The sequence below is a fragment of the Mobula birostris genome, chromosome X (assembly GCF_030028105.1).
Source record: "Mobula birostris isolate sMobBir1 chromosome X, sMobBir1.hap1, whole genome shotgun sequence".
In the NCBI taxonomy this organism is placed as follows: domain Eukaryota; kingdom Metazoa; phylum Chordata; class Chondrichthyes; order Myliobatiformes; family Myliobatidae; genus Mobula; species Mobula birostris.
Genome location: NC_092402.1, coordinates 43,385,779 through 43,399,186, shown reverse-complemented (window position 1 = coordinate 43,399,186; position 13,408 = coordinate 43,385,779). Strand labels below are relative to the sequence as shown.

The following is a 13,408-nucleotide window of genomic DNA, read 5'->3' as shown; positions in this document are numbered from 1 at the left end:
GAGAGTACCCCTGTGGCTGTCCCCCTTAACAATAAGTATTCCTGTTTGAGTACTGTTGGGGGAGACGGCCTACCTGAGGGAAGCAACAGTGGCCGTGCCTCTGGCACAGAGTTTGGCCCTGTGGCTCAGAAGGGTAGGGAAAGGAAGAAGGCAGCAGTAATAGGGGACTCTATAGTTATGGGGTCAGACAGGCGATTCTGTGGACACAGGAAAGAAACTTGGATGGTAGTTTATCTCCCAGGTACCAGGGTCCAGGATGTTTCTGATCGCGTCCACGATATCCTGAAGTGGGAAGGAGAACAGCCAGAGGTCGTGGTACATATTGGAACCAACGACATAGGCAGGAAAAGGGAGGATGTCCTGAAAGCAGACTACAGTGAGTTAGGAAGGAAGTTGAGAAGCAGGACCACAAAGGTAGTAATCTCGGGATTACTGCCTGTGCCACGCGACAGTGGGTACAGGAATAGAGTGAAGTGGAGGATAAATGTGTGGCTGAGGGATTGGAGCAGGGGGCAGAGATTCAGATTTCTGGATCATTGGGACCTCTTTTGGGGTAGGAGTGACCTGTACAAAAAGGAGGGGTTGCACCTGAATCCCAGGGGGACCAATATCCTGGCGGGGATGTTTGCTAAGGCTATTGGGGGGAGTTTAAACTAGGACTGCTAATTTAAACTGAAGAGACGGAGGAAGAGGAGGTTGGCTCACAAACAGTGAAAGCTTGGAGGCAGTGTGAGAGGGAGGATAGGCAGGTGATAGAGAAGGGATGCGCTCAGACCGATGGTTTGAGATGTGTCTATTTTAATGCAAGAAGTATTATGAACAAAACAGATGAGTTTAGGGCGTGGATCAGCACTTGGAGCTATGATGCTGTGGCCATTACAGAGACTTGGATGGCTCAAGGCAGGAATGATTACTTTGAGTGCCAGGCTTTAGATGCTTCAGAAAGGACAGGGAGGGAGGTAAAAGAGGTGGGGGCGTGGCACAGTTGATCAGAGATAGTGTCACAGCTGCAGAAAAGGAGGGAGACATGGAGGGATTGTCTACGGAGTCTCTGTGGGTGGAAGTTAGAAACAGGAAGGGGTCAATAACTCTACTGGGTGTTTTTTTTATACAGACCACCCAATAGTAACAGGGACATTGAGGAACAGATAGGGAGACAGATTCTGCAAAGGTGTAATAATAACAGGGTTAGCATGGTGGGAGATTTTAATTTCCCAAATATCAATTGGCATGTCCCTAGAGGGAGGGGTTTAGATGGGGTGGAGTTTGTTAGGTGTGTTCAAGAAGGTTTCTTGACACAATATGTGATAACCCTACAAGAAGAGAGACTGTACTGGATCTGGGATTGGGAAATGAACCTGGTCAGGTGTCAGATCTCTCAGTGGGAGTGATCACAATTCTATCTCCTTTACCATAGCATTGGAGAGGGATAGGAACAGACAATTTAGGAAAGCGTTTAATTGGAGTAAGGGGAAATATGAGAATACCAGGCAGGAACTTGGAAGCATTTATTGGGAACAGATGTTCTCAGGGAAATGTACGAAAGAAATGTGGCAAATGTTCAGGGGATATTTGCATGGAGTTCTGCATAGGTACGTTCCAATGAGGCAGGTACAGAAAAGGCTGTTGTGAATCTAGTCAAGAAGAAAAGAAAAGCTTACGAAAGGTTCAAAAAACTAGGTAATGATAGAGATCTAGAAGATTGATTGTAAGGCTAGCAGGAAGGAGCTTAAGAAAGAAATGAGGAGAGCCAGAAGGGGCCATGAGAAGGCCTTGGCGGGCAGGATTAAGGAAAACCCCAAGGCATTCTACAAGTATGTGAAGTGCAAGAGGATAAGATGTGAGATAACAGGACCAATCAAGTGTGACAAGTGGTTGGTAAGTTGATGGAGAAGATCCTGAGAGGAAGGATTTATGAACATTTGGAGAGGCATAATATGATTAGGAATGGTCAGCATGGCTTTGTCAAAGGCAGGTTGTGCCTTATGAGCCTGACTGAATTTTTTTTGAGGATGTGACTAAACACATTGATGAAGGTGGAGCAGTAGATGTAGTGTATATGGATTTCAGCAAGGCATTTGATAAGGTACCCCATGCCAGGCTTATTGAGAAAGTAAGGAGGCATGGGTTCCAAGGGGGCATTGCTTTGTGGATCCAGAACTGGCTTGCCCACAGAAAGCAAAGAGTGGTTGTAGATGGGTCATATTCTGCATGGAGGTTGCTCACCAGTGCTATGCCTCAGGGATCTGTCCTGGGACCCCTACTCTTCGTGATATTTATAAATGACCTGGATGAAGAAGTGGAGGGATGGGTTAGTAAATTTGCTGATGACCCAAAGGTTGGGGGTGTGGATAGTGTGGAGAGCTGTCAGTGGTTCCAGTGAGACATTGATAGGATGCAAAACTGGGCTGAGAAGTGGCAGATGGAGTTCAACCCAGATAAGTGTGAGGTGGTTCATTTTGGTAGGTCAAGTATTATGGCAGAATACAGTATTAATGGCAAGACTCTTGGCAGTGTGGAGGATCAGAGGGATCTTGGGGTCCGAGTCCATAGGACACTCAAAGCTGCTGCGCAGGTTGACTCTGTGGTTAAAAAGGCTTACGGTGCATTGGCCTTCATCAATTGTGGGATTGAGTTTAGGAGCCGAGAGGTAATGTTGCAGCTATATAGGACCCTGGTCAGACCCCACTTGAACTGCTGTGTTCAGTTCTGGTTGCCTCACTATCGGAAGGATGTAGAGACCATAGAAAGGGTGCAGGGGAGAATTACAAAGATGTTGCCTGGATTGGGAAGCATGCCTTATGCGAATAGTTTGAGTGAACTCGGCCTTTTTTCCTTGGAGCGATGGAGCATGAGAGATGACCTGATGGAAGTATATGAGATGATGAGACGCATCGACTGTGTGGATAGTCAGAGACTTTTTCCCAGGGCTGAAATGGCTAGCATGAGAGGGCACAGTTTTAAGGTGCTTGGAAGCAGGTACAGAGGAAATGTCGGGTAAGTTTTTTTACATAGAGGGTGGTGAGCACGTGGAATGGGCTGCCGACGATGGTGGTGGAGGTGGATACGATAGGGTCTTTTAAGAGACTCCTGGATAGGTGCATGGGGCTTAGAAAAATAGAGGGCTATGGGTAACCCTAGGTAATTTCTAAAGTAAGTACATGTTCGGCACAGCTTTGTGGGCCGAAGGGCCTGTATTGTGCTGCAGGTTTTCCATGTTTCTATGTTTCTAAATCTGGCCATCCTAATTGGAAGGCACACATTTCTCCTGTCTCTTAACTTCAACAGTAACCCAACCAAGAAGCGTACCCGGAACAGAATAACATACCAGAGAGAAAATATGAACCATCTGAACCAGGGCATTACACCTGGGGTAAATCTCATCAGGGGATGGGGTTCTATCCACCTTAATGCTCTTTAAGAGACTCAATACCTCTTGCTCCTTTACCTCGAAATGCCATGGCATATCAATTCACTCGGCACTAATCTCTCTATCCTTCACATCCTTCTTGATCAAATACTGATGTAAAGTACTCATTAAGGACCTTACCCACGTCCCCCGCATCCAAAACCTTTACCCCTTCCCTAGTTATCCTCTTGCTCTTGGTGTATGTATAAAATGCCTTGGGATTCACCTTAATCCTACCTGCAAAGGCCTTGCTCATGGACAACTGTTCCCTATTTACTCACCCTAATTCCTGCCTAATGCTCTTGTAATTTTCCCTGCTCCAATTTAATACCTCTAGAAGTTCCATACTTACCCTTATCTAAAGCTATCTGAAAAGTAAAGGAGTTGTGGTCACTGTTCCCTAACTGCTCACCCACTGAAAGGTCAGTCACCTGGCCAGACTCATCACTCAACACCAGGTCCACTACAGCCCCTCGTCTTGTTGGATTTTCTACATATTGAGTTACGAACCCCTCCTGGATGCACCTAACAAATTTGATCCATCTGAACCTCTTGCACTAAGAAGGTTTCAGTTTATATTAGGGAAGTTGAAGTCCCACATGACAATAAATCCACCATAATGGAAGATGTATGCATTTTGCAGAACATTGGTTGTTATGTGTGATCTTCTATTGCAAAGCACTGGTGTGATGTTCATATGTTCCCCAAGCCCACAGCTGATTCCTGCATTTCACAATTGCATTTCCTTCTTGAATCTCAGCCAGAACTTATTTTAGTGTGACGAGAATACACATAAATTAAGATGTTTGCTGGCCTGGGCTTGCACCAGTGGCATCAACAGTTGGTCTGCCACCTGTCCTCAGGGGAGGGAGAGATAAGGAACAATGAAGCAGCATTTGGAGATGTTAATGAAGGAGCCATCAGTCTGGGTATTGTCAAGATCGGCTCCCCCTTTGAACCCTGAACTGTTTGAAGTGATGGACAGGTGATACCCCAGCAGGGGGATAAAAAGGGACAGGTTCGCTAAGGCAGGACACACATGACACCCCGAGGTAACGAGACCCTGGAAGTGGTGCGCCTCTCATAAGTCGGTGGGAAGCTCTTGGACGGCTGATTGCGGGATCAGCCTGAGACGCACAGGGTGGAAAGGTACGATCAGCGGGACCTGGTGTGTGTCCGCCCTTGCTTGGGTGCCGGGTTCACTGCAGAGGATCGACTGCATCTGGAGGAGGGGTCACAGTCGGTGACCTCAGGTGACATCACCAAGGACCCGCCTGAAAGCTGCTTGTGAGCAATATCGCAGGTCTGTGAGTGGAAGCCGTTTCTGAATGATCAGTCGTTCTTGTTCTCTCTCTCTCTCTCCCCCCACGTTGTCCATCGCCCTGGCAACGATTACTGCAAACTGAACTAAATTGGACTGAACTTTGTGTCACTTTGAAATTGGTCATTTACCCCTAGACAACGATAGAGCTTGATTGATCCTGTTACCTTAATTCTGTGCACATGTGTGTTTATCATTGCTGAACTGTTGCAGGGTACATAACATTAGCTAATGCTGTTGAACAGGTATCAGAATGGCTGCTCATTATATTCAGTGCTTAGTATTTTCATGCTTACTGTTATGGAACTCGGTGAAGTGGATTAGTTATCTGTAGTTATGCTTCTTATGTAGGCTATTATGCAATGTGAATTCCTCAGCCTTGTAGGGATAGAATATGGTGGGAAATGCATTGATACATCCTTGCGGCTGTAATTACTGGAGTTTCCCAGAGCACTGTTCACTGGCCCAGATTCGGGTGGGTTACAGTCGTGCAGCCAGCAGAGCTGCTGCCTTATGGCTCCTGCGACCTGGGTTCAAGCCTGATCTCAGGTGCTGTCTGTGTGAAGTTTGCACGTTCTGTCTGCATCTGTGTGTGCTCTGGTTTCCTCCCACATCCCAAAGAGGCGCGGGTAACTGGTCCCCGTAAATTGCCCCTAGTGAGGGCGAGTGGTGGAAACTAGGGGGAGAACAGGTTGCTGCCTTCCTGTCAGCTTGAAGAAGTCTGGACATTCTCCTCTGACCTTTCTCATTAACAAGGCATTTTCTGTAATATTCTCTGTAAATTCCGGAAACTGTTGTGCATGCAAGTCCCAGGAGATCAGCAGTTTCTGGCACCAACAATCATTCCATGATTAAAGTCAATTCGATTGTATTTCATCCCCATTCTGATATTTGGTCTGACAACTGAGCCTCTTGACCATGTCTACAAGCATTCACTTGCTGCCACACGATTGGCTGATTAGATAATTGCATTAACGAGCAGCTGTACAAGTGTACCTAATAAAGTGGCCACTGAGTGTATATTGCATTGTTCATAGTACCAAGTTGCGGACTATGCACATCATGGAAATCCACCTTCCCTCTGTGGACTCAGTATACACTTCTCCCTGTCTCAGTAAAGCAGCCAACATAATCAACCATCCAACCCACCCTGGACTTTTTGTCTTCTCCCCTCTCCTATTAAGCAGATGCAAAAGCCTGAAGGCACGTACAACCAGACGTAGGACAGCTTCTACCAAGCTGTTCTAAAAACAGTGAATATTTCCCAAGTACAATAAGATGGACTCTTAACTTCACGATCTACCACAGTCTGACCCTGCATCTTATTGTCTACTTGCATTCCACTTTCTCTGTACTGTAATACTTTATTCTGCTCGCCTGATGAAAGGCCTCCGCCTGAAATGTCAACTGTTCATTCCCCTCCGTAGATGCTGCTTGACCAGCTGAATTCCTCCAGCATCTTGTGTGTGTTGCTCAAGATTTCCAGCATCGGCAGAATCGCACGTGTCTCTCATTCTGCACTTCATTATTGCTTTACCTTGTACTTCTTCAATGCATAATTGTAATGAATTGATCTTTATGGGCGGTGTGCAAGACAAGTTTTTCACTGTACCTCAGTACACGTGACAATTATAAACCAATTTACTAATTTAGTGCATACAGTGCAGAATCAGTCCCTTCAGTCCACCAAATCCATGGCAACAGCCAGCATGGATTTATGAAAGGGAGCCAATGTTTGACAAATCCATCCAATATTCTGCTCATTAAAATCTCCAAACTGGAATCTATGGATATTTTAATGAGCAGATGGATAAAGTTTGTTGATACTGTGTATCTGCACCTTCAGAATGTAAATTGACAAATTGTCACAATTGTTGGGGGTTGAAAGGTAGTTAGAGGAAAAGGTCATAAGCTAGGGGAAAAAGTGTTGGTTAATTGTAAGGGTATTGGGTACAGGGTGGGTGGCCCAAATGGAAGTGATTTGACTACCTACCTTAAAGCGTCCTACCTGAGTCAGATACTGGCCTGGGTTCTACACAAGCAGGGCGTCTTGAAATCGCTAGAAGCAGAAGTCCAGAATACAGCACCTGTGAAATGTCATTTCACTTTCTTCTGCACTTCCAGGATGCAGGAAAATGATCACAATTCAGGACAAAGCAGCACCCCAAACATTCACTCCCTCCACTGCCACAAAACTGTGACTGCTGTGTGAAATATTGACAGAAGGATGCCACGACCATGCAGCCTCTACCACCTAGAAGCACAATGGAACCAGACACAAGGGAACACCACCATCTACGGATTCTACCCTTGGTCACATATCTTGACTTGGAAGTTTATCACCATTCCTCCACTCCCACTGGGTCTTCATACTGGAATTCTCAAAGCAACAGCACTGCAGGTGTGCCATCATCAGAAGGACTTCAGCAAAAAGGTGCCTCACCACCTTTCAAGGACAATGAAGGATATACAATAAATGTTGGTTTTGCCAGTGATGCCAGATCGTATATGTAAAGGGATATGTTGGAAGTCCCACTGCAGACTCTTTGGGGAAAACCAGATCGAACTGCACACTGCCCAATTTCTACCCTTGCCAATCCCTGCTTCCAACAATTATGGCTTAAGCACACCCTCATTCCCAGAGGAAATTTGGAACTCTTAGTTTTTCATGGTCAGAGTTGATAGCCCAAACTTTGGGGTTTGCCATTTTTGAAGAAAAATGCAATTTTCTGTGCAACCTTATTTTGTAGATAAAAATAAAGGTGACGTTTGTGGAAGACCAGTATTTGATTTATTAAACTTGAAATATTCCAGTTTCATCCAAGTGTTCACTCATCTGGGCCATGAGGCCCTTTGCAGTGTATTGATGGATCGGTTGTACCCGGCATTGACAGAAAAATAGCTGTTACCAAAATACCTTTCAACAGTTACTCTATCTTCAAGCATCAGATAAGTGACAGCCCATTGAAAATAATGCCAGATTTGTTCTCAAACCAAATGGAGGTATGTGGTCACATGACTCCACACAGTTAACAACATTCAGACACAATAACTTGGCCTCACGTGTTGATGTTGGAGACCAGTAAAATGATATTCGCAGTGGGAAGTCTGGGGTCACAAGGATGATATTCACAGTGTTTATTTCAATTTCACATTGAGGAGATTGCAGGTAAATCTGTGGCCGTGGGAGGGCATTTTCGTAAACACAACTGAAGAGAAAATGTAAAAACTGTGGGGCAAGACTTTGTCCATATTTAAGACATTCAGTTCCTTATGCAAGTTTCGTACAACAGCAACACTGAATTGAAGAATGTTATGAATCCATTTACTTTCTACACGAAACCAATAATTTCTTGTAGTATATACAGAGACTGGTAAATGTCCCTTGCTAAATATCAACAGCGGAGATCACATAGAAAAATTATTTTGCCTAAACAGAATCCTTCAAAGATCAAAATCTCAGCCAGTAAATAACAAAACATTAGAAGCTGTGTGCTAATGAAGTATTTAGATATTACATTCTTACTGAATTTCTGCTTTCAACCATGTAAGTCTGGGGAAGCAACTGGCATGTAACTTTTTTCAGAACGTCAGAGACTTGTGTACTCCTGTGATATTTTCACATGGTTGGGCAGACAATGAGACAGCTGCTCCCAGCAAGTCAACACTCTTCATTGCAGAGAGGCAAGCAACTAGAAACTCTTAAAAGTCATCAAGCTGGTAACAGCTGGAGGACCAAATTGCACATACAAGCTTGAAAAGCAAAAAAAAAAGCAGATGCTGGGAACCTAAAATGAGAATAGAAAATGCTGGAGGTACTCAGCAGGTCAGGCAGCACCTGTGGGGGCAGAAACAGAGCTAACGTTTCAGGTCAATGACCTTCCAGAAATAGAAAAGTGAGGAAGGCCAATGTGTTTTAACTAGCTGAGAAAAGGAGGGGTAGAGGGAACCAACAATAATCTGCTAGAGAAACTCAGCTGGTCGAGCAGCATCTGTGGGGGAAAGGGATTGTTGATGTCTCATGTCGAAACCCTGCATCAGGTCAGGGTATGGGGAATGTCTGTGATCAACGGAAGAGCTGAAGAATCAAGTGACACCAAGTGCTGATTGTGCTGTCTAAGAGAGGGTGATGAATGCTTGTCAGTCACAGTTGATCTGTCTGGAGAAGTGTAAAGGCAGGAGATAAATGTGAGAGAGGAAAGATCTACTGGAACTGTGAAACACGGCAGTTGCTGGAAGTCTGAAGTAAAACAGAATGGTTGAGATGCATTCCTTATCCTCTCTTTGTCCAAACTGTTGGCACTTGTATCACCTGGACAACCTTGGTCTCCATTCTACTACACATACCCTCTGTTACTCTACCCTTACCTCTTTCTGCAACTTAAACTAAGCTTGTTTTCTACTTCTGATGAAAGATCATTTGCATGAAGCATGGACTGGATAGGCCAAGGGGTCTGTTACTATGTTGTGGCAGTAGTGCTCTCTGTTACTCTCTTCATAGATGTTGCCTGACCTGTCAAGTAACTCCAGCATTTTCTGTTTTTTATTTAATTGTGCAATTCAATTTTTTTTGGCAGATTTGGGCACCACCATGGCATAATGGTTAGCGTGATGCTTTACAGCTCTCGGTGTCAGAATTCGGAGTTCAATCCTGGCATCCTCTGTAAGGAGTCTCTACACTCCACGTCCTCTCAGTGGAATGCGTGGCGTGGGTGTTCTCTGGGTGCTCCAGTTTCTTCCCACAGTCCCACAGGGTAGGTGGTCGTTGTTGGGGGTTGCTGGGATGGTGCTGCTCGAAGGGTCCGTAGGGCCTACTCCGCGCTTTATCGCTAAAAAAAATTATATAGTTGACATGCTCTCTGCTGACTTGGAATATTCCAAATAAACTCCAGACTTTAACATTTGAGTTAAAACAGTGTCCACAAACTAAAAAACCTGTGACCTGATTTAGATTTTGTTTTAATGCTGCTACACATCTGTTACCACATGCCAAATACAAATCACTTTCTAAAGGGCTCTGCTATATAAATGTGTGTGCCCCTTTTAAATAAGCAGGCATTCAGGTACTATTTTTGTTCAACCATGGGAGATGGACATCACTGGTGAGACTAGCAATTATAGTCAGTCCCACAATGGGATTCAAAGTAATCTCTCTGGATCCATGCAACAGGATGTTATCTCAATTTACCTATATAATGTGCCTCTATGAGGCATGTTTTAAAAAAAATTTAACATTAAAACATAAACTCTAAAATTTGCATCAAACCTAAAGACATGAATAGCACAAAACATAAGTCAATGTTTTAAGTAAAGAATTCGCTTGGAATATTACTAGGATCCTTTAAATAGAATTTATTAAAAACAGCGGTAATCTAGTCATCTAACTGGTTGAAACAGATTTAATGTCACCTTTCACCATTATTTTCTTGTCAAGTCTGTGAGGGCAGGCATCACAAACACAGTACACATGGAGAGTGTGCTCATTTTTCCAATAATACATTAATCCCCTGAAATATTTCAGATAATATTCCGTGCCTTCCACTTCCAGCCTGTACCGATGGCCTTGATATTTCTGTAGCTCCCAGGATGATGTATGATCATTACTGATGGATGAAGGTCCATAAGAGAAAGAGTCACTATACTACTAGACCTCTTGGTATTGCCATCAGGTTGCGCCCTGAAATCTCAATCAAGAAAGTACGCTTAGCTGCAGTGGGGTTGACATTTCATATCCACAATATTACTGACCCAAAGTAGGGTTATTGAATTGGGGCCATGCTTGTGCTATGAATTCATATTTCTTTCCTTGGACTGCAGCAAGCCCGGTGCTGCTGATCTTGCATCAACCATTTTGGTTTCAGAGAGTTTCTTTTTTCAGGTTTTTATTTCTTCCCTATATATAAAAAAAACGCCCTCGCACAGAATACCTTTGCTAATGACTGACATTTTAAAGAACTCACAAAAATATTGTGCAAAAAAGACTGGTAACCCATGGTTCTACCAGAACTCTACACACATCTACATCAGCTCTGTAATAGTCTTTGTTACTGAAACCATATTTTCTGTATATGATGTTCATCTAAATATATTTGCAGTATAAAACTGCTGATTCTAGATGTTAAAGCAAAAGGCAGGATTCTGCCATGCATAACTTATAATGTTCACATTTATGACTGCATAGTTCCCTTTTATTTTCCAAAATGTCTGTAATGTTTTAAACCCTGAAGTCAATACGGCGCAAAAAGAAATGGTGTATGTGTTGCCCTCAGGGGGCCTGGAGTGGCTCTGAAGAAGGCTGGTCCAAGAAATGGAGTCTGGAAGAGTGTGGTCGGTCGAAGAGTGAGATTTGGCATCGCGCAGACAGCGGCTGCTGTTAGAGGATTTGGTAAGAAACCGGTTGCTATCGGTTTTGTGAGATGCTTCTGAAAAGCCATCTTTGTCTGAAGAAAGAGAAAATAACATAAAAACGATTATGGTGCGCCAACCACTCTGGATCATAATTCCTTGATTATGATTCTCAGCCCAAAATCATTTACCTAGGATCCAAAAGCAGAAAATTCTGTAGATGCAGGACATCTGAAATACTTAATGTTTGTGGAGAGGGAAGCTATTTCAAGTCAATGATCTTTCATTAGTTCTGTACAGAAAACAAAAGATCATTGAGCTGGAATAATAACTTTTGTGCTCTGTAGATGCTGCCTGGCATGTTATATTAGTATTTTCTGTTTTATTACTTCAGCTCTTTGTTTATCAAATCTTTAGTAAATGGTTTATTACTTAATTAATCTTGGTTATGGTATTTCATACATAGATACTATTTTTGTACACTTCCGGACTCAGCAGTGTAGAGGGGCTGAATGGCCTCAAATTGCTTCTATTTTCTGTACACTTCAGAACCCAATTCTTGAGTTAAAAATATCTGGGGCATGAGTAAACGATATCATATTGTTTAATCCACGAGGTTTCAGTATTTGAAACATACTCTTATAAGCCACTTGCAGATAGGTGCATTATTTATTTATTTTAATTGTACTTTGTATTCAGATCTTTTTAGCAACTCTCTTGAAGGCTTGCCATATTTGTTCTGTATCAAGCCGGCTTTTATTGCACTTTCAATGTGCAGTTTTATTAAGGTTATCAGTGAATACCAACATCAAAGATATTTTCTTGTCAGAAACAGATCTGTGAGGCATTTCCTCTGTTGGTGCCTGCCTGTGAGATAGTAACAGTCCCATCGACATGGGAGATCACTTGGGAACCAGAGGATGAAGCCAGTCAACTGGAAGTTCAGCTGAAAGGCGTCTCTCAGAATTTCTGCAGAACCGACATTATGAATAAGGTTACTGGCACTTTGTGAGTGTTCTATTGTTTTAATCCACTTTTGCTTCATTTCACAGAAATCTGGAATTTAGTAAGTGCAAACAACAGGAATTCTGCAGATGCTGGAAATTCAAGCAACACACATCAAAGTTGCTGGTGAACGCAGCAGGCCAGGCAGCATCTCTAGCAAGAGGTGCAGTCGACGTTTCAGGCCGAGACCCTTTGTCAGGACTAACTGAAGGAAGAGTGAGTAAGGGATTTGAAAGTTGGAGGGGGAGGGCGAGATCCAAAATGATAGGAGAAGACAGGAGGGGGAGGGGGGGAGGTGCAAATTTTGTTTCAGTTGTTTTGGTTTGTAAAGTGTTTTTCTTCTGTGTTAATATTCCACCAAGTGGTAGTGGCAGAAAAACTGAGAGAGATTGTTGCAGCAGGATGCTGTGAACCTTCCATTACCAAAGAGCATGCTGCTGTCAGAATGGAACTTTCTGCATTTGGCTTCTTTCAGAAGGTACTCCAGAGAGGAATAGCTTGAAACCACTTTTGGATTGGTTGGTTAACTGGCCACTGCAAATTTCCTAAAGAGGTTAGTAGTGTCTTAATGGTTTCAGAGGTGTCAATTTCCCCTGGTGGAATTTGGGGGGCAGAGATAATGGGAATATGGGGAGAGTGAAATGGGGTTAATGAAAGGTGAGGTCAAATGGGCGCTTGATACTTTGTGTGGACGTGGTGGGAGAAAGGACTCAGTGCTATATGAATCCATGACTCTAGCCCATGAAGCAACAAGTAACAAGCTGCTTCAAATGGCAGAGTTCTAATTGAGTCCTTACCCGTCGGAGCAAGCAACTTGATTGTACAATAGTAAAAAAGTGTCATAATATTTTTTTGCCTTGCTAGCTTCCAATGGGTGAGCTCGTGAGGCAGGTGAAAGCACTCAGTTGCTTGGGTAAGAGCACCTAACTTGGAGTCTGGGCTAAGAATATACTGAAGCTTCTGTGGGAGCAGCAGTTGAAGGGGTATAGACCCTGCAGTCATTTCTACCTTTCAGAGATCTGCCTGTCAATAATCGATGTCAGACCCTAGTACTCACCGCCAGCACTGCAGTCTGCTGGAGCTTGGCATAAGGACTGTATTTGGGCTTCGATGGCTTTCCTGTAAGCCTCTCCTTATGTCTTCTGCTGGTCATATGCTGCATTGGAATGCAAACAGATTTAAAGATAAACAGGGTGCTTGAAAGAAAGACACTGTTCAGATATTTTACTGAAAGCTCTGGTTTATATTGCCAGCCCTTTGACTTCTGGCTGTATTTGTACTTGACCATAATATTAAAATCTATTAAACAGAATTCATATTGAGTTTCA

The 13,408-nt window shown here is 43.5% G+C and overlaps 1 protein-coding gene across 2 annotated transcripts in view; it reads right to left on the bottom strand.

The window, feature by feature from the left end:
- Window positions 1-10,073: 10,073 nt before the first annotated feature.
- The window catches only part of znf385c (zinc finger protein 385C), a 266,688-nt gene continuing 263,353 nt past the window's right edge, over window positions 10,074-13,408 (bottom strand). For both annotated transcript variants that reach the window (XM_072248633.1, XM_072248634.1), the window contains exons 7-8: window positions 13,138-13,236; window positions 10,074-11,170 (exon numbers count right to left, since the gene is read on the bottom strand). In XM_072248633.1, the coding sequence (XP_072104734.1) occupies window positions 10,958-11,170; window positions 13,138-13,236 (312 nt within the window). In that variant the 3' untranslated portion in view covers window positions 10,074-10,957. The remainder of the gene's footprint in view (window positions 11,171-13,137; window positions 13,237-13,408) is intronic.